At 39.2% G+C, this 22,149-nt stretch overlaps 1 protein-coding gene across 3 annotated transcripts in view; it reads right to left on the reverse strand.

Annotated features, from left to right (window-relative positions):
- CDH23 (cadherin related 23) overlaps positions 1–22,149 on the reverse strand; it is a 1,872,161-nt gene that overhangs the window by 165,510 nt on the left and 1,684,502 nt on the right. The window contains exons 46-50 of one of the 3 annotated variants that reach the window (XM_075348971.1): positions 16,241–16,699; positions 15,477–15,593; positions 12,164–12,388; positions 11,889–12,058; positions 1,889–2,026 (exon numbers count right to left, since the gene is read on the reverse strand). In XM_075348971.1, the coding sequence (XP_075205086.1) occupies positions 1,889–2,026; positions 11,889–12,058; positions 12,164–12,388; positions 15,477–15,593; positions 16,241–16,699 (1,109 nt within the window). Of the gene's footprint in view, positions 1–1,888; positions 2,027–11,888; positions 12,059–12,163; positions 12,389–15,476; positions 15,594–16,240; positions 16,700–22,149 lie in introns of those variants that run through there. The other 2 variants (XM_075348970.1, XM_075348968.1) reach the window with 2 other exon arrangements.

The raw sequence follows: 22,149 nt of genomic DNA on the forward strand, positions 1-22,149 counted from the left end.
GAAATGTTTATTTCTAAATTTTGTGCAGTTATATTGGTTTACCTGGTGAAAATTAACAAGTGCGATGGGAATATATTTGGTTTTTATTAAGTTGCCTAATAATTCTGCACAGTAATAGTTACCTGCACAAACATATATCCTCCTAAGATCGCCAAATCTAAAAAAAACCCACTCCAACTTCCAAAAATATTAGGCTTTGATATTTATGAGTCTTTTGGGTTGATTGAAAACATAGTTGTTGATCAATAATAAAAAAAAGTGTAAGTGTCTTCCCCTTGTCGCATGTGTTAGACACTGCTCAGGGTTCAGCCACCTTCTTTCTTTAGCACACTATAACACCTTAAAGGGTTAAGAAATACAGAAACAAATCATCTTTTAGATTTAACATTCTTTATAAACACTAAGATAAAGAAACTCAATGCCCCAACTTCATCATTCATGAAATCTCTTTTGAGCTCTCTTTATAACCTAGATATGTAGAGGTTAGTCATAAATTTGCTATGTCTTTTCGATTTATGTTGGCAATTATGAGGAAAACATTTACAAGTACACTTAAATGAAGATGTTATGAACCAATAAGCAGTCGTTAATTGCCATCTATTAGTCATCTCAGAAACGTACAGTAAATGTACTAATGGCTAATATTTGGAGGAGAGCTCATCCTAATTGAAAATGTGAATGTTATATTTAAAAGCTTGAGATTATCCAAAATCCGAGCAGTCATCTGCCCACTACCATATACATGAGAGAGGAGTATTTCTCTTAATTTATGAATATGACAATTTCTCCTTCATTTGCGCTTACATGTAACTGGATGAAACATACTGTATCACCAGATAAATATGAATTCATGTCGGAAGACGGGCATACTAGCTCAACAGTACACCAGACTGAGGAATCTGCATTGTTTGATATCTTCTTCCACTGCTTTACCAAATTCCTGCCACAAAAAAACCCACAACATTTTTTTTTTCTAATACACATCCAAGATAGTTAAGAGAGAAAAAGGGACTCACCACGCTATGCTTAAGTAATGAAGACAAGGATCCCGAGTCCGAATGGTGCTAATCCCATAAGAGTGCAGAGCAGCAAGGAACAATGAAGGCAATTAGAGGAGGATTGAGGAGTGCTGCACAAACCAGCCGGTATATTTAAAAATCCAATGTATTGGTCCACATTAAAAAGCATAAGTGAGCATTTGCTGACGCGTTTCAGGCACAGAGGTGCCCTAAGCCATATCCTATGACTAAGGACACCTCTGTGCCAGAAACACGTTAGCGAATGCTCACTTCTGCTTTTTAATGTAGACCAAAAAATTGGATTTTTTGATATACCGGATGGCTTGTGCTGCACTCCTCAATATAATTGCCTTCATACATCCAAGATAACTGATTTAAATGTCCTTATAAATTACCCCATAACATTTAGTGCTTTTGTACTGACAAACCTCAACTGGACAACAAAGCTTTTCTCAAACTAAAATGTTTTTTTATAAATTAAAAAAAAACTGTTTTAGAAATTACGAAGTGGACATGTTTTAAACCTGAGGATTTCTAAAGACTAGCGCTGAAGGTCACTCTCCATTGACATGAATGACAGTAATGGACATTGGCAACTGATCTAAAATAAAACACTTACTTGGGAACTATCAATTATAGCTTTAAACACAATGCACAATATAAGAGATACGAATATGCAGCAAGCAATAAATGGAGGTTCAGTCTGTTACATTTATTGACTTAATGTGCTGAATGTTTTCCATTAGCTTAGTACGTGTTATCCCTATGGAGGGCGCGATGCAGAAACAGCACCTGTCAAGTTGGCATTTACTATATCTGTAGATCCTTGTAAACATTTTGACATCAATGTAAGCATGTAAGGCAATTACCGTTGTAGGATTTATCCCAAACTTTCCCTCTCCATCAACGAGGCTGTACTGAATAAGAGCAAAGCGCCCAGAGTCTGCATCTGTTGCCTTAATCTGAAGAACTGTTGAACCAAGCTGAATGTCTTCGAATACTGGTTTCTAGAAAGAGAGGATACTTATTACATGTTGTAGAAGGCAGACATACTGAGCTATGCTGAAATAAAAGAAAACATTTCAAATGTGCATAACTTGTGTTATGTGCAATGAATAACAATCCTAGTCTCACCCTCATATTTGTCATAATAGCCATTTTGCATTTGTGAGAAATTAATCAATGAATGCATGCTGCAAAAATAAAAAAATTAAAGATATTACCCTTCTCAAGTAAGGATAAAAACATGTTTAAGAGTGACTGTACTGCTGGAAATGGAAAGTCTCTTGCTGCGTTAATTTTAAAGGTTCTTTATTCCATTATGCATTTCAAGGCCATACCGGCATCTATTTCAAGTGAAAAAAAACACTGGATTGTATTTTTCAGTTAAATCCTTAACGACCCATGACGTACTATATCCATCATGGGTCGTCTCCCTGCCTTTGATGTAGGCTTGCATGCCGAGCCTGCATTGGTCCCTGCACATTAGCTGATCTGATCAGCCGACGTGTGTCTCTAATAGCCGCAGATGGATTGGACAACTATCAATCTCTGACAGCGGGATTTAACACATGTCGGCAGGGATGGCGCATCATTCCCCACTCCCATTGGGCACTCACGTGACATGATTGCAGGGCGCTGATGGGTTGTCTTAACAGCCAGAGATCAGTGGATGACCCGTGTGTCTGTTATGACAATCTTCCAGCTCACAGACATACGAGATGTGATTTGTACTATATAGAGCAGTGCTGATGTAAACACGATGTAAGCACTCTGTTTAGAGCACAGGATAAATGTGAACTAATTCAAAATGTTCTGCTCCTTCAAAATGCTATCTATAGAATTCAACTCAACCTACAAGAAAAACGAGTACCCACTCAGATTCATCATGTTTTGACAGAAATATAGAAGGCTTCCACATTACTGGTAGCGCAAATGCTTTGGAAAAGCACTATGGCCCCTCCTAAAGAAGAAATCAAGCAAAATCTGTGCTCCCAAATCCAAATGCCCCCCTTCTTCTGAGCCCCACAGTCTACCCAAACCACAGTTAGCATTTGCCTATTTAGCATTACTGTTGCGAGCCCACTTAACGTATGTGTTCTATGTTGCCATAAACATGAGCTGGGCACAATGTAAGGGCACTACAAATGTATTAGACACTAAAATGACAGATTTGCAATTTTTCATTCTGCAAGATTTTCTGTGTTTGACTCCAAGAGTGTTTCACAGAGACAAAATTGTCACTTCACCTATAGATAAATTCCCAGAGGAGTGTAATTTCCACAATGAAGTCACTTAAAGGGGTTTTTTTTTACTTATTTCCCCTTAAAAAAACTGGACATTTGTCTAAAAAAACAGTTGAGTGATAAAAATGTAATTTTTTTTTCTTCCCTGTTCATTAGTTTAAAACTTTGGGACATACTTGTAGTGTCTATATGCTCACTGCACCCCTAGATGATTTCATTGAGGGGTGCAGTTTGAAAAATGAGGAATCTTGTGGGGTATATCTGCTGTTCTGGCACCTCAGGGGATTTGACAATGTGACATAGCACCCACAAACCATTCCAGCAAAATCTGAACTCCAATATGGCGTGCTTTCTCTTCTGAACTTGCACTATGCCCCAAAAGTTGTTAATTACATGTATGGTATTAGCACACTCAGGCGAAATTGCAGAACAAACAGTATGGTCCATTTTTTCTTATTATCCCTTGTAAAAATTAAAAATGTGGGGCTAAAACAACATTTTGGTGCAAAAAAATGTTATTATTCTTTCTTCAACACCCAATGGTATAAACTTCTGTGGCACACTTGTGGTGTCATTATGCTTACTACACCCCTTGATAGATTCATTGAATGGTGTAGTTTGTAAAATGGGGTCAGTAATGGGGAAAGTCTGCTTTTCTGGAATGTCAGGGGCTTTGCCAATGTGACTTGGCTTCCCAAACTAATCCACGAAAATCTCAACTCTAAAATGGTGCTCTTTTCCTTCTGAGCTTTACACTGTGACTCAAAATTACGGTAGTTTTCAACCATATATTGAGCTTGGCGTACTTAGGAGAAATTGCATAACAAATTGTACTGTCCATTTTCTCCTATTACTTTTTCTAAAAATTAAAATTTTGGGCCAAATTAATATTTTAGTGGAAAAACTTGTAATTTTTCATTTTCACAGCTCAATTGTAATGCTGCCACCAGGGGGAGCCAGAGCTCTGCAGCAGACAACACTACACAGAGCAATGAGAATCAGGAAGTGAATTCACAGCGTTCTCATACACTACCTCAAAGCACAGCTGAGAAGCAGAGCTGCAGAGCATGCAAGGAATAGTCAGGCAGGCTGGGTCAAACACCGTACAGGCAGAAGCAGGACTGGAGGAACGAGCAAAAGCGAAGTTAAAGTCAGGCCAAGGTCAGTACCGGGGGAAGCAACCGAGCGGGGAAATAGGAGAGTGGACAGAGGACAGGAGGGATGATCAGGGGACAGAACACAGACAAGGGCACGGGGGCACAGGAACAGACAGATCAGGATATCACTCACAGGACCAGCAATCACAGGCAAAGCAGAGCTAAGCTTATAGCCGGCGCTCGTTCACTGGAAGTGTCAGCTTTTAAGGCATCCAGGGACCGGAAGTGAGGCCCAAGAGAAGGCTCCGCCACCTAGCCATGTGGATAGGGAGGCGAATCATGACATCAATGTTTTACAATTCTCTGAATCATTTGAGGAATAAAATTGCTTATTACACCCTAGATGAATTCTTCTAGAGGTTTAATTTCCAGAATAGGTTTACTTGTGTTTTTGTTTTTTTTTTTGCTGCTTTGGCATGTCAGGTGCTCTTCAAAAGCATCATGGTGGCCACTATCTAATGTCCCTGACAGAAGTTCTGTCACTTATCCATATTATGTAAATAAAAGCTTATAACCTGACTTTAAATTCATCCATTGGTTTCATAAATTACTCTTTTGAAAGCTGAAACCCTCACAAATTTGATTTAGTTTATGAAAATTAAGTTACTGCAAAGCTAAAATATTGATCATTTAATAAACACAGAAAGGTCAGATTTTGGCAAGACAAACGTTTTGTCGCCTTGTCATATAATGCACCCAATCCTAGTTTACATCCTCACCTGTGCTCACTAAATGATCGGTTAATTATTGGGTTTGTATAGAAAGAAACCCAGCACCCCAGACCTTCCCTTGAACTGCAACTTGACCTCTGACAACATGAGAAAAATCCACCCTGCGCCAAAAGCCTTGATTATCAAGAGGCTGAAGACCAGATCCACTGCAGAGGTGGCTGGCACTTTAATGTGTCTCAGGCTTAAGTGCAAGGAATTTTAAAAAGAGTTGAAGAGACTGGAGATGTTTTTGACAAGCCGAGGTCCGGCAGACCCCGCAAGACAACTGCTCAGGAGGAATGTTTGTTGGTTAGAAAATCCAAAGCCAGCCCCTCTTCCACTGCAGCAGAGCTCCAACAGGCCTGGTCACCTCAAGTCCCTGTGTCAACTACAACAGTTTGTAGGATTCTGTCTCGAAATGGCCTACATGGTCATCAGTGCCCAGAAGTGAGCACTAAACAAAAGGCAATTAAAAAAACGTGTGGCATTTGCCAAGTCCCCCAGCCTGCTAAACCGATGGATGCTGCAAAAATGTGGCAGAAGGTGGATTTCTCTGATGAATCTTCTGTTGAATTACACCACAGCCACCGCAAATACTGCAGGACACCTACTGGAGCCCGTATGGATCCAGAAAACAGTTAGGTTTGGTGGTGGTGGTGGTCTGGGGTTACATTCTGTTTGAGGGAAACATTTGCAAGGTGGAAAGCAATATCAATAGCCTAAAATATCAAGAAGTATTAGCTACCTCTTACATTCCCAATCATAAAAGGGGTCAAATTCTGGAGCAGGATGATGCTCCATCTCATACATCCATCTCTACAACAAAATTCCTCCTAGCAAAGAAGATCAAGATGCTCAAGGACTGGCCAGCCCAGTCACCAGACATGAGCATCATTGAGCATGTTTGGTGTAGGATGAAAGAGGAAGCTTGGAAGACAAAACTAAAGAATCTAGATGAACTGTGGGAAACATGTAAGACTGCGTTCTTTGCTATTCCTGATGACTTCATCAATAAATTGTATGAATCATTGTTGAACCGCATGGATGCAGTCCTTCAAGCTCATGGAAGTCACACAAAATATTAAATATGTCTCTAATATCACCACAACTTCATTCAACAATGTTATGCAACATATCTTTGTATTAGAAGTTAATTATTTGTTTGAGTTTTACATTACTTTCTGTGGGCGACAAAACTTTTGTGATAGTTCAAAATGTACAACAATACAGATAATAAATCAGCGTTGGGCCAGGTTCTCCACCTCTATTTTCAGATAGGGAATCACCATGATAGGAATTTTCTGCCTATGAGGCATTGCAGTTGCTGTTCTGACTATTTGGTCATAATGCTGCTTGAAAGATAGAATGTCTGTCTCAACGTATAATACCTATTTATATCTCTGATTTATTATCTGTATTGTTGTACATATTGAACTATCTATGGTGATTCTGGTATAATATATATTTTTGAGAGGATTTATTCTGGATTGGGTCTTATTACCATTGTCTTTGGTGTTTTTTAATAATATGTCTGCACTGTGTTGTATTTTGTATGTGTGTTTTTAAACTTTTTGATATACAATTAAAAATCGTATTATATTATTCTAAATCTGGAGTGAGTGCCTTTTGGTCAAGCGCTTCTCTTGTGATTGATATGGTTGGTTTTGCTTGACAGGTGCACCCCCCTATTCCTGATAAATCTACCGTATAAACTATGGCTGTGCACTTCTAATTGTTTTTTCTTGGATGTTCAAGAAAACCTGATTAAAGAGATTGCCCACTACTTTAACATTGATGATTTATCCATAGGGGCACTTTGCACACTGCGACATCGCAGGCCGATGCTGTGATGCCGAGTGCGATAGTGCCCGCCCCCGTCGCAGCAGCGATATGTGGTGATAGCTGGCGTAGCGAAAATTATCGCTACGGCAGCTTCACACACACACTCACCTGCCGTGCGACGTCCCTGTGGCCGGCGACCCGCCTCCTTGTTAAGGGGGCGGGTCGTGCGGCGTCACTGCGACGTCACACGGCAGGCGACCAATCGGAGCGGAGAGGCGGAGATGAGCAGGATGTAAACATCCTGCCCACCTCCTTCCTTCCGCATATCCTACGGAAGCCGCAGTGATGCCGGTAGGAGATGTTCCTCGCTCCTGCGGCTTCACACACAGCGATGTGTGCTGCCGCAGGAGCGAGGAACAACATCGGACCATCGCGTCGGCGTAATTATGGATTACGCCGACGCTGCACCGATGATACGATTACGACGCTTTTGCGCTCGTTAATCGTATCATCCAGGCTTTACACACTGCGATGTCGCATGCGATGCCGGATGTGCGTCACTTTCAATTTGACCCCACCGACATCGCACCTGCGATGTCGCAGTGTGCAAAGTGCCCCTTAGGATAAGTCATCAATGTCTGATCGGCCAGGGCCTGACACCCGGCACTCCCATTGATCAGCTGTTCTTAGTGCCATCGGCAGAAGCAGGCAGCTGGAAATGCTCAGTTCCAAAGCTGCTCCATCTTCTGATAGAGGCCGTGGCCAAGTCCTGCATATTCGCCTCCTATTCAAACTAATAGGAGGCAGATGTGCAGTACCCAGCCACTGCCTCTATTAGAAGGCAATGCAGCTCTGAAACTGAGCATTTATGGCCACCTGTTGCCGGCACCGAGAACAGCTGATCAGTGGGAGTGCAGGGTGTAGGACCCTGGCCGACCAGACATTGATGACCTATCTTAAAGATACGCCATTATAGTTCAGGTAGTGGATAACCTCTTTAGGTAATACTAATTCAGTAATAATAATTTAATAAAAAAAAAAAAATATATATATATATATATATATATAGGCTTAAAAACATATAATATACTGTAGCACTGACTGATGACAAGTAGTCAGGTTTTCTTGGACAGCATAGAAAGTTTTTGATTTGGCCAATCAAAATGTAGAAATTGGATTAGAAGATACATATTTTTACATACATCAGGTTAGCTGTCTCCTATGCAATAAAATAGCACATTGACTGGAGAAAGTATTAGTGGATCTCAGCAAAGGAAGAATGTCTCAGTAAGAAGCAAAGGAATCATATATTGCCATCTACATACTCTCGCTTAACTATATCTGCCCCCTAAAAGTTATTCAAAGAGTAAAAGGATAACCTGTTAAAATATTAACTGTATCAGGCTACCATGAATACAAATATAGGATAATAAATATTGTGATGTAAAAATAACTTTTTCTTATAAAAATGTTATTATATATATGTCATGTAGAAATATAGTCTCAGTGTGACCTGATGACATAAATATGTATATCCTGTCTCACAAATAACAAGAGCTGCATCCTGTCAGCACCTCTGCAAATTCAACATTAACTCCAGCCTTGTGCAGGTAACATTTGTCTGAAATATGTGATAATATCAAAATTTATGTTCATGTATAAACACCATTTTACAGTCCATACTTGCTCATCTTATTATGATCCTTAGACCCAAACCTGCTGTTGTCCAGAGCCGCATTCAAAATTTTGTTGCTTGTTATTAGAAACCGTTAACAAGCTTGGTACATACTATCACTGGCGAACAGAGTCATGAAAGGGACTCTGTGCAAAAACAATATATGGGCCCTTTTCAGTCCAATAACACATGAAAATGCGCAACTCCACCAGCTTTGGAGATAGAAATGGACCCCCTTACCTCTTGGGCCCCTATGCGGCTGCACAAGTTGCACCAATGATATGTCTGCCCCTGTGTATATTACTGTATAGTTATGCAGGTGTTCTAGCAAAAAGGACTGATGGGTGATTTCACTTCTGAAGCATGAATAAAAGTAATATACTGTAGTTCTGGAATTTAATACAGGAATTAGGATTAGTATATGTCTTGTAATGTATCCTATTCTTTTTTTATGTAGGTTATAACTAGATATGAGTGAACCCGTGGAAATTCGGTTCAGCAGACTCAGCAGGACTTTAGATAAAGTTCGGATTAGGATCAGGACTTGACCTGAACCCCAATGGAGGTCACTGATTGGACAGTTCGGGTCTCCGCCCACCTGCAGCCAGCCATAAACAGATCACTTCCAGGGTAGGGTGGTTGAGGTTTTCAAATGTTTTTTTTGGTGCACACTACATTCAATCTTGCTGTTGTTACCCCAGTGCAAACCAATCACAAGTGGCTTGCACTGAGCAGAGTACTCAGCATACCCGAGAACAGCGATGCTCGGGCGAATGGTTTGCATACGTAAAGAATACAAACTCCGAACCCGAACTGTAAAGTCTGTGTTTGGTAAGAACACCGAACACTAAACCTCAGATTCGCTCATCTGTAGTTATAACCATATGTATACTGCATAAGTGGTATTTAAAAAGTGAATTTTTTATTATGATTATTATTATTTATTTTTAGAGCATTATTATTTCCATGGTGCTGTGCATGAGAAGGGGTTACATACAAAATTCAATATAAATTGCAATGAACAAACTGATAGTGATAGACTGGTACAGAGAAGAGAGGGTCTTGCGGGTTTACCATCTGCAAGATAATGGGGAGTCGACAGTAGGTTGGGTGTTTCAGCAGCTCCGGTGGTGGTGAGGCGGCAGGTAGGTCATTGCAGGCTGTAAGCTTTTCTGAAGAGATGGGTTTTCTGGTTTCGCTTTAACGTTCCAAATGTGGTGGATAATTGAACGTGTTGGGGCAAAGATTTCCAGAGGATGGGGGATACCTTTAAATCATCTTTGTCTTAAAGGTGATTTGTCAAAGAAGTTGATTCCCTTTCTATAAGTAGCAAGTTATATGGTAGACGCTTGGTAAAATAATATATATTAATATACAGTAAGCCAATAGGTACGTAAAACTCCTCTGTGTTTGGCATCTTAAAGGGAATCTGTCAGCAGGTTTTTGCTAGCTCATCTGAGAACAGCATGAAGTAGGCAAAGAGACTTTGAATCTAACAATGTATCACTTAGATTACTGGGTGCAGTCATTCTGACACAATTAGAGGTTTTATATTTAGCAATATAGCAGAACTGAGAAAGCTGCCCTCCCTACAACATCAAGCTCTATACGTAAAATGGCTATAGACAATAAATTGCTAATAACCGTAGGGGTGTGTCTCTAGGGCTCATGCACTGCTGTAGCTGAACTAGTCTAGCAATGATAATCTCCTGAAGATAAAACAAACATTGTAGATAAACAACAGCACAGACTTTGAAAAGAGATGCATAGCTGAAATCTGTGTTTGAACCCCTACAGCATTCTGTCTTCAGATTATGTAGCAAAGACCTGCTGTCAGATTCCCCTTACTAAAATATTACTGTGGCCAAAAATACTACCTGAGTGGAGCTAAACGTATAGATTTCGACCATCATATGTGAGTGGTGATGCCCAGACTCCCAATAGCGGAATATGTGTGAAAAATGGGTCAGGTTTATTTATGTCACTGGTTGTGGCTTATTCTTTGTTTCCAATGCACACATTCCTGAGTCAAGCATACGTGTGTATGTGGAGGGTGGGGTTAGGGATGGGGGGCAGGTATGAGCGAAAGTGAACCAGTCTATTGCCTGTTTTAGTCAACACATACAAAAACTTCATGATGTAAGACTCCCTTCTGCAGCATGTTGAGTATACATTTTTCACATCTACAAAGGCTTCAGTCTATACATCTCTTCTTAATAAGATATCACATCCTTATAATGGTATTGTCAGACAGTGCAAATCATTTTCAGTTGTTCTTGAAATGTTAACACTTTATTGTGTGCATCTCATACCTACAGATGTGTAGCTTGTAAGCACAGCACTGAAGATGGTCATAATAAGAATGTTACAGCGCTACCAGCTTTAAAACAGTGTTTACAAGGTCTATAGAAAAGAGCTTGTAAGCACTGCACATGTTCTGCTGTCTAGTAGTGGTGGTCGGTTTTCAAGGCAAAGAGCTATAAACAAAATTTTAAAACGTCCATAGCTTTAAAGAATGGTAGAAAACTATAATAAGCAGTAAATTGCAAAATTGCTTGTATTTATAAGCACTATTCAACAATACAACAATACCCATTTACGGATATGGAAATAACCCGTTAAGGTGCCCATACACTTTAGATTGCTGTCAGATGAAAGCTAGTTCATCCGAATGGTATATCTCCCAACTCCTCTATAGATATATCCATATATACATATAGATATGGATGCTGAGTTTAAAATGCATGTGGTATTAGATCTATCCACGTAGTGTAAGGAAAAAAACAACTTTTCGTCTAGATCTAGCCATCTTATGACCATTACGAGAATTATCATATTTACTGTCTGCACACAGTTGTGCATACAATGTTGTTAAAGTTGTTCTGCCTCCAGATTGTACAATTAAAAATTAAAAATCTGTATACATTATTAAATAGACCTCTGACGCCCATCGAGAGTACTGTACCTAGCGCGACAGTTGGTATTGAATGGCTGCATATTGTTTCATGTTTTCCTTGGTGTATGAGAATTTGATTCTACATACTCATCTCAATATCAGGTGAAAAAAAATTCTGAAATGATTTTGCAACCATTCAGACAGTGACTTTTTTTTTTTAAAAAAACGTAAGTACACAAGCTTCATTAGGCCTATGAGATCTTTGAAATAATGTACAGACTTATGATTGGGAAATCTTGTGACAGACCACTTTGAATATGATACAATACACTTTATCGATCCCGAGGGATATTGTAGCATATATTTATATATACAAATATTCCAGAATACAGTCAGCATTTACCTGGTAGGACGATTGGCTGAAGATAGGATTGTTGTCATTGATATCCACAATCTCAAGGTGAACTGGAATCTCAGCAGATCTACGAGGAGAACCATTATCTGAGGCCCGAACAGTAAAATTTAACCACTGCACCTGCTCATAGTCAACAGTACGGTTTGCGATAATCTTTCCTGTTATGTAAAAAATAATACACAGGATTCTTATGTGTTTAATACTCTAGATTTTCTACAAGATGTTGGGAAATGGCTTGGGAAGTTGACTTTGTATTCTTATACCTGCCATATTATCCTCCAGTTGTACGTATCCTGCGGGCACAAGGTTATGAAGTGAATACGTAATCAGACCATTGAGTCCTTTATCTGGGTCAACAGCAGACACGGAGAGCAGTGTGGTTACAGGGGTAGCACCTTCAATTATCCTCTGAGAAAAAACGGTAACCCCGAAAGGACGAAATCTGGGAGTGTTGTCATTGACGTCCAGAACGTTGACTGTTAGTTTGGCTGTGGATGAGAGATAGGAGATTATGAATCTGACATTGTGAACTGGACATTACAGAATTTCCATGCAAGACTACTTTTTATCTTTTGCATGAAAGACCCTAATGGTCAAATAGAAAGGCAATAATAACTAAGGTCTTACAAGTTAATACTCTTAATTCGTAAATTAAAAACCAACATTTTTTTTCAGTACATTAAAAAAAAATGTTAAAGTTAGTTAAGGTGAATCTTAGTGCATAGTGCGCACTGCAGGAACGCAGGGCAAAGGAATAACAGCGATAATTTAGTTAAGGAGTCAGGAGGGGGGAAAATTGGGGATCAGTGGTTACTACCTGCTCTCTAAATGATGACTCTACTTACTCATGGAGTTTACCACCCTAAAAGTCGATATGGTGCCTCCACTCAACAAAAGCGGACACTCAAATGTAACTTTGTCCAGTGACGGCGCAGTCACAATGATGCTGCCAAATAAATCAGCTCCCCTTTCTCAACACTTTTTCCCCTTTTAAAATAAAATAGGGGTTTTCCGGAGATCCATAGGAGATGGGTTCAATCCTCCATAGCTGTAGGGAACATGTGTTGAGTCATTGAAAAAAGCGAAACGCGTTGCGAAAGAGGAGCTGATTCATTCGGTAGCATCATTATATCTGCACTGTCACTGGATAAAGCTAAGTATTAAGCAGGCCTTTATCAGGTATTTATTCTATTCCTTTTAGGATTGTTGATATATTTATTTAGCTTTGTGCAGGGAAAAAGGGACATTTGAGGATCAGCCTCCATTGAGTGGGGTCACCATATCGACTTTTAGGGGGCCAATCTCCACGAATACAAGGGTCATCATTTAGGGAACAAGTAGTAAGTAAACCCTCCCCCCCAATCCCTCAGCCTCCTGATTCCTTACCTAAATTATTGATATTATTCGTTTGCCCTACTTTCCTGCAATGCCCACAAGTTTGCCCTAAGATTCCCCTTGTTGCCCTAAGATTACGTTAACTATTTTTTTTTTAAAAAAACTATTGGGTTTTAATTTATGATTTTAGGGTGTTGATCTGTAATTCTACAGTCATGGCCAAAAGTTTTGAGAATGACACCAAAATTATATTTTCACATGATCTGTTGCCCTCTGGTTTTTAATTGTGTTGTCTGATGTTTATATCACATACAGAAATATAATTGCCATCATATTATGAGTGCCAAAAGGTTATATTGACAGTTAGAATGAGTTAATGCAGCAAGTCAATATTTGCAGTGTTGACCCTTCTTCTTCCTACCTCTGCAATTCTCCCTGGCATGCTCTCAATCAACTTCTGGATCAAATCCTGACTGATAGCTGTCCATTCTTGCATAAGCAATGTTTGCATTTTGCCAGAATTTGTTGGCTTTTATTTGTCCACCCATCTCTTGATGATTTCCCACAAGTTCTCAATGGGATTAAGATCCGGGGAGTTTCCAGGCCATGGACCCAAAATCTCTATGTTTTGTTCCATGAGCCATTTAGTGATCACCTTTGCTTTATGGCAAGGTGCTCCATCATGTTGGAAAAGGCATTGTTGGGCGCCAAACTGCTCTTGGATAGTTGGGAGAAGTTGCTCTTGGAGGACATTCTGGTACCATTCTTTATTCATGGCTGTGTTTTTAGGCAAGATTGTGAGTGAGCCGATTCCCTTGGCTGAGAAGCAACCCCACACATGAATCATTTCAGGATGCTTAACAGTTGGCATGAGACAAGACTGGTGGTAGCGCTCACCTCTTCTTCTCCTAATAAGCTGTTTTCCAGATGTCCCAAACAGTCAAAAATGGGATTCATCTGAGAAAATGACTTTACCCCAGTCCTCAGCAGTCCACTCCCTGTACCTTTTGCAGAATATCAGTCAGTCCCTGATGTTTTTTCTGGAGAGAAGTGGCTGCATTGCTGCCCTCCTTGAAACCAGGCCTTGCTCAAGCAGTCTCCGCCTCACAGTGTGTGCAGAAGCACTCACACCAGCCTGCTGCCATTGCTGAGCTAGCTCGGCACTGCTGGTAGTCCAATCCCGCAGCTGAAACAGTTTTAAGATACGGTCCTGGTGTTTGCTGCTCCTTCTTGGGCGCCCTGGAGCCTTTTTGGCAACAATGGAAGCTCTCTCCTTGAAGTTCTTGATGATGCGATAGATTGTTGACTGAGGTGCAATCTTTGTAGCTGGGATACTCTTCCCTGTTAGGCCATTTTTGTGCAGAGCAATGATGGCTGCACGTGTTTCTTTAGAGATAACCATGGTTAACTGAAGAGAAACAATGATACCAAGCACCAGCCTCTTTTTAAAGTGTCCAGTGGTGTCATTCTTACTTAATCATGACTGATTGATCGCCAGCCCTGTCCTCATCAACACCCACACCTGTGTTAATGGAACAATCACTAAAACAATGTTAGCTGCTCCTTTTAAGGCAGGAATGCAGTGATGTTGAAATGTGTTTTGGGGGTTAAAGTTCATTTTCTTAGCCAAAATTGACTTTGCAAGTAATTGCTGTTAAGCTGATCACTCTTTATGACATTTTGGAGTATATGCAAATTGCCATTAGAAAAACTTAAGCAGTAGACTTTGTAAAAATTAATATTTGTAGCATTCTCAAAACTTTTGGCCATGACTGTATATTTTCAGGGTTACCAATTTGAATTTTTTTTTTTTTAGACAACTGATGAAAAAATCAAGGACAGACAATATTTTTTTATGGACACAATGAAAAAACATAATAAATCATATTTGAAAGTGATATTTGTCTACTGCCCGTAATTCTGATATGAGGACATCAGCTACATTCACTGTAAACTATAAAATGGTGATAACTACAGTCAAAGTAATCTGATAAAGTTTCTTCAGCTCTAAAAAAACAAAAATCACGGATGCCCTAAAAAAATTATTAAGGAAAGGGCAAATAGTGCCCTTTTTGTACAAACTGATCTGGAGTTTCTGGATAGTTGGCTGGTTATTATAATGGATTAAATAGTGATAGTATTTTCTTCTGTGTAGTCCGTATTAGATTAGAGTTGCAGATTCGCGATACCCAAAACTAATCATTCTAACTATGTTCATGCAACAAGATACAGAATACTTACCATTTGGGACACTGACCGATCGGTCAACCACTTCACTTGCATTATCATAAACAGAGACAGCAATGTCATATGTAGCCACTAGTTCTCTATTTAAAGGGGAATTTACCAAAACAGCTCCTAGAAAGGTAAGAAACAGAGAATGTCACAAATAATGGTACAAAAACGCTATACCGTCCTATGTAAATAGCCATTTATAGTCACTGACTATAAAATCAGTATAGTGTACTTTATATGCAGTTGTCTTTTGTTATTTGTCTTTAGGTTTCCTAAAATTTCATACAGTTATTGAAGATAACTACTTATTTCTAGAAAACTACAGCGACCCCAAGTTCAGTCTGCATAGGCTTAGCAACAACCAATAAAGGGACACTTGCCCTTTAAGATGACTAGGACACCTTCCTTGCCAGCAATGAGTATGAGAGTGCACCAGTAGACAGTTATCATGGTGATGGTGATGATGATGTAGGAGGACAACGAATGAGTCAGACAGGGAAGGCTTTTACAGAGATACAGATCAAACCTTCAGGATTGTGAGCCAGAAAGAAAAGAAAAGATTTATTTGGTTAGTACCATGATATTTCCAATTAGCAGAAAACAAGAGAGCAGAGAATTATTAATAGGGAGAGGTAAAGAGTAGTAAGGGGATCAGGAAGGCAGGAGGAGATTAGCGAGAAAAGGAGGGGCATGCAGAAGGAAGTGGAATGGTTGTCAATTCAGAATTATTTGAAAAAATTCCTTGAAAACAAAAGATTTTAAGAAAATACCTGTGTTGAAGATAATAGAGAAAGCAGCCTGCTGGTTAGGCACAACTGCATTGGTGTCATCGGTGGCCAAAATCTCAATAATGTAATACTGCAGACGAGGGTTGAGGTCTCGGTCGATGGCTGTCATGTCCGCTATAATTGTTCCCACGTCAACGGACTCTAAGACACTCACAGTTTGGACTGGATTAATGAACTCTGGTGGGCAGTCATTTACATCATCAATCAGGATATTTACTGTGGTGCTTCCAGACAGTGGAGTGGTGCCATGGTCAGCGGCCACAACCATCAGCCTATAGGCATCTTTTTCTTCCCGATCCACAGTCACATTGGCAACACGTATGACCCCCGTGATGGCGTCAATAAGAAACCTATCTTGAGCACCGCTTTCAATTCTGTAGCTTAGTTGTTGGTTTGGTCCACTGTCTGCATCTGTGGCTGTCACCTGCACAACAGAAAAAGCTGGAGGACATTTTTTTTAATCAGTTATAGTTTTGTTTACACACATTTATAATTTTATATTGTCCTACTACAAATACAAACATGCAAATACATATCAGTTAGGATTACTTTAAATGGAAGTTTTATTGATTTGTATGGGAGGCGGATTTGTCCAGTCATGGCCACTATCAGAAGACAGAACAGCTCCGGAACTGAGCATTTCTAGCTGCCTGCTGCCACTCTTGGCACCAAAAATGACTGATTGGCGGGGGTGCCGGATGTCAGACCCCCCGAACGATTAGACATCGATGACCTATCCTAAGGATAGGCCATCAATGTTAAAGTAGTGGGCAACCTGTTTAAATTAAACTGTAAAGTAATAAAGTTGCCCAAAAAGTTTTTTAACTTTTTGAGAAAGACCCTGAAAAATTGACAAAGATTATAAGCCAGAGTGCATTCAAATAAAGTAAATTGTATGAGCAATAGATCAGAATAGATGTGAATTAATGGCAAATACTATTATACAATCAAACATTACATGATATCATTATTAAAAATATGGTTACACGTGAAATATAGAATATTCCTTACTATATTACAAACTGTACACCCAATTCTTGTTAAAAAAAACCCCTTATCTATATGAATTAATAAAAAAATGTTTTGGGCTTATTTTTCACTTAACAATCGAACTTCCTTATTCCATTTATTCCCTCCCTCCTAACTTCACTGAACTTCTCATTCTCACAACCGCTCTCTTGTCCACTTTAAAGGGGAAACCCAGAGTAAAAGAATCATATTTGTTACATGTGATGTAGCAGTCAGTGATCATTGATGATCATATGTAATCTCAGTTCCCCAGTAATTTGCATGATAGGCAAACCATCACTAAAGTTAACTTGCTTTAAAGGTTTTTATTTTTTTGTTTAATAAATTTCTAAAAATCCAAAAAGATTATGTTGCCACTTTATTCAATCTCTATGGGACTGATGGAGTTAGTTATCCACTACTCTGTTAACTTTGTCAGTCTCATATTGTGAATGGAGCAGTTTTGGACATGTACAAACACAGCTCCATTCAGACCTGTTTTGGCAGGGGGTGGTTTGGGTGGTCAGACCTCAGTGATCTAATAGTTATTACTAGATATGAGCAGACCTTTTGAAATTGAAATTCGCCGCCTTCACCAAATTTTCCCCCAAAATTCGATTTGCGACAAATAAATGTATCAAATCTCAATGCTAGAAATGTTGTAATTATTTGGAAAATATACATAGAGGAGAGAGAGAGCAAAGACCCTGATGATCATAGGAGCGTACAGTGCACAGTAGAGAGAAAGAGAGAGAGGACCCAATTGATCAGAAGAGTTTATACTCTACGAGAGAGAGAGGGGAGCTGACCATAATAGCTTACACTCTACAGGAGAGAGAAAAAACAAGAGAGGACTCTACTGATCATAAGAGCTTACACTCTACAGGAGAGAGAAAGAGAGAGAGAGAGAGGACCCTGCTGCTGACCTTAAGACATTAACCTCTACAGTAGCGAGAAAGAACTAGAGAACCTCATTGATCAGAAGAGTTTATACTCTACAAGAGAGAGAGAACCCTGCTGACCATAAAAGCTTACACTCTACGGGAGAGACAGAGAGGACCCTGTTGATCATAAGAGCTTACACTCTACAGGAGAGATGACCCTGCTGACATAAAAACTTACACTCTTATATATACATTATATACTGTATGTTCATAGTACTCCGCTGTGATGTGCACGGTCCTGTCCCTGTCATTATGCCATGCACCTATCAGAACAGGCATCATATAAATATCTATAAGACTTCAATAAGAGCGGTTATCATAATCACAATTATTCCAAGCTCTCCATTCCCATTGGAGGGATTTTGTTCTTCACCTGCCATAATTAGCAGCACTAGCTATTCATTTAGTGATTGGCTATATGAGGATATAAATACTGTATATGCTTCTGAAGGTGTGATGCCATGCCCAGATGAAGGCATTCTTGCCGAAACGTACGACGGGGCCTGGTACCACACTGTGCAGGAAGTAACGTCATCCTTATTCCTACTTTCCCTTTCTCTCCCTTTTTTATCATCATTATGCATTGAAAGCTACCAGCCATTTTTGTTCTCTTGCCATCTATGTCACATGGAAGTCTATTCCTTTTAACCATATTCACATTTAATAAATTATTACTATTATTGTAATTTTGACTTATATATTATTCTTATTGTCTCTGTGCATTGATATCTCCTTCTTTCTTGTGCAAGATTTCTCCCCTTCTTTTTTTATTGAGTTGTGGTGCCACCTACTGGTTTCCCACTTTTTAATTGCTCATTGCTTTAATGCACTTTTTTATAGTCTAATAAAATAAAATAAAATGACACAATATTAACTTATAAGAGTCTCTATGCACATTTTTTTAGTTTAGTAAAATTGCATTAGTTTTGTGAATTCAATAAACATTTAAGTAATCATAAGCCTAAATTAACTTTTTCACATATCAAGAAGTGGCAATCCCTATAGATATGTCTAAATAACACCCATTATGTTTTTAAAAGGGAAACAAAATTGCAAGCAATACTAAAGCTACCAGAAAACATCCCAATATGCTGCATTTTGCTTTAGGCTGATTACAGAGTTTCTGCTGTAGGAATCTTTTAAGGTTGTGATTTTACCGTGACTCATTGGCAATGTATAGTAGTGTTGCCCTAACTTTATACAGATTTCAATTAATTTTATGAGCAATGTATAAATCCATATGCACGGAGATCAACATACAGTCCCATATCAGTGGCGCACAGCCAATGGCAACAAGGGGCCGATACTGGACCCCCCACTCGGCATCACACACAGATGCTGATACAGTTGAAAGCAATGATCAAAGAGGGAGCTCACCACTCCATCCTTCATCATTCTCCCACTGCATCTGAGATCATCGTGCCCACTATGCACAGCAGTAAAGACACAGCTTCAGAACACACCCTGCTGAGACCGGAGCAGCCATGAACAGAGGGGTGGTGAGTATTTTTTATTTATTTATTTTTTTTTTTTAAATTAGTGAGTACACGGTGGACATAATACTACATAGATGACTATGGGTCATCATACTGTGCGTGTGGAGGGAACTGTAGAGGAATTCACTGTGGGGGTGTCATACAGTGTTTGTGGGGCATTTTTGTGGGCATCATACTTTATGTGTGGAATGAAATTAAAATCAATAGGAGAAAAATTATTTTGAAAGGGCTGAAAGGTTGAAATATTTGCTGTTATGTGATCCAGAGGAATATTAATACTTTGTATTTTTTTGGGGTGCCCAATTAGAACGTCTGCTATGGGACCCCATGATTTCTACATACTCCCATGCCCCAGATGCTATGCACTATAAGATACTGTTCTAAGAGTAGTGAATTGGGAAAAAAATATCTAGCTATGATTCTGCTTGTGTAGATGTATAGAATCCTTGACAGTTGATCCAGTCTCATCCTTAAAAAGGATTTTTAATCTTTAGTTGAGTGCTGTGCTTGTCTTTCTAGGTCACCAAACATATAATAAAAGGTATAAACATCAGTAAACATCAGTAAAAGCTCATTTAAATATAAATCTGAAAATGAAATATGGAATATGTTATTCTGTGAACTACAGGAGTTTTTACATTTAACCCACTGGATTAAAAAATGAAAATTCTTTTTAAAAACGTAATTAATATGTTTCCTTGTTTCTAAAACATGTAAAAACTATACTACAATCATATACATTGTATATTATACAGTCCCTGACAGACATTCTGTCACTTATCCATGTTATCTAAATAAAAGCTTAGAACCTGACTTTAAATTCATCCATTGGTTTCATAAATTACTCTTTTGAAAGCTGAAACCCTCGCAAATTTGGTATAGGTTATGAAAATAAAGTTGCTACAAAGCTGAAATATTGATCATTTAATGAACACAGAAAGGTCAGCTTTTTGCAAGACAAAAGTTTTGTCGCCCACAGAAAGTAATGTGAAATTCAAACAAATAATTAACTTCTAATACAAAGATATGTTGCATAACATTAGTGAATGAAGTTGTGGTGCTATTAGAGCCATATTTAATATTTTGTGTGACTTCCATGAGCTTGCAGCACTGCATCCATGCGGTTCAACAATGATTCATACAATTTATTGATGAAGATATCAGGAATAGCAAAAAATGCAGTCTTACACGCCTCCCAGAGTTCATCTAGATTCTTTCTTTTTGTCTTCCAAGCTTCCTTTTTCATCCTACCCCAAACATGCTCAATGATGTTCATGTCTGGTGACTGGGCTGGCCAGACCTTAAGCACTTTGATCTTCTTTGCCAGGAGGAACTTTGTTGTAGAGATGGATGTATGAGATGGATGTATGAGATGGAGCACCATCCTGCTGCAGAATTTGACCCCTTTTATGATCGGGAATGTAAGAGGTAGCACATACTTCTTGATATTTTAGGCTATTGATATTGCCTTCCACCTTGCAAATGTTTCGAACACCCCCATACTGAATTTAACCTCAGACCATGATCTTTCCACCACCAAACTTAACTGTTTTCTGGATCCATACGGGCTCCAGTAGGTCTTCTGCAGTATATGCGGCAGCTGTGGTGTAATTCAATTGAAGATTCATCAGAGAAATCCACCTTCTGCCACTTTCCAGTGCCCATCTGTTTAGCAGGCTGGGGGACTTGGCAAATGCCACACGTTTTTTTTAATTGCCTTTTTGTTTAGTGATTTCGAGACAGAATCCTACAAACTGTTGTAGTTGACACAGGGACTTGAGGTGACCAGGCCTTTTGGAGCTCTGCTGCAGTGGAAGAGGGGCTGACTTTAGATTTTTAACCAACAAACATTCCTCCTGAGCAATTGTCTTGCGGGGGTCTGCCGGACCTGAACTTGTCAAAAACATCTCCAGTCTCTTAAAATCTTTTTGTAATTCTTTGTACTTGACGCTGAGACACATTAAAGGTGCCAGCCACCTCTGCAGTGGATCTGGTCTTCAGCCTCTTGATAATCAAGGCTTTCGTCGAAGGGTGGATTTTTGGCATGTTGTCAGAGGTCAAGTTGCAGTTGAACTGAAGGTCTGGGGTGCTGTTTTTTTTTTTTATACACATCCACTAATTAACCGATCATTTAGTGAGCACAGGTGAGGATGTAAACCAGGATTGGGTGCATTATATGACAAGGTGACAAAACCTTTGTCTTGCCAAAATCTGACCTTTCTGTGTTCATTAAATGATCAATATTTCAGCTTTGCAGCAACTTTATTTTCATAACCTAAACTAACTTTGGGAGGGTTTCAGCTTTCAAAAGAGTAATTTATAAAAACCAATGGATGAATTTAAAGTCAGGTTATAAGCTTTTATTTACATAACATGGATAAGCGACAGAACATCTGTCAGGGACTGTACATGTGCATGAAAGAATGCAACAATCTGCAATTGT

The sequence above is a fragment of the Anomaloglossus baeobatrachus genome, chromosome 5, assembly GCF_048569485.1.
Source record: "Anomaloglossus baeobatrachus isolate aAnoBae1 chromosome 5, aAnoBae1.hap1, whole genome shotgun sequence".
NCBI lineage: Eukaryota > Metazoa > Chordata > Amphibia > Anura > Aromobatidae > Anomaloglossus > Anomaloglossus baeobatrachus.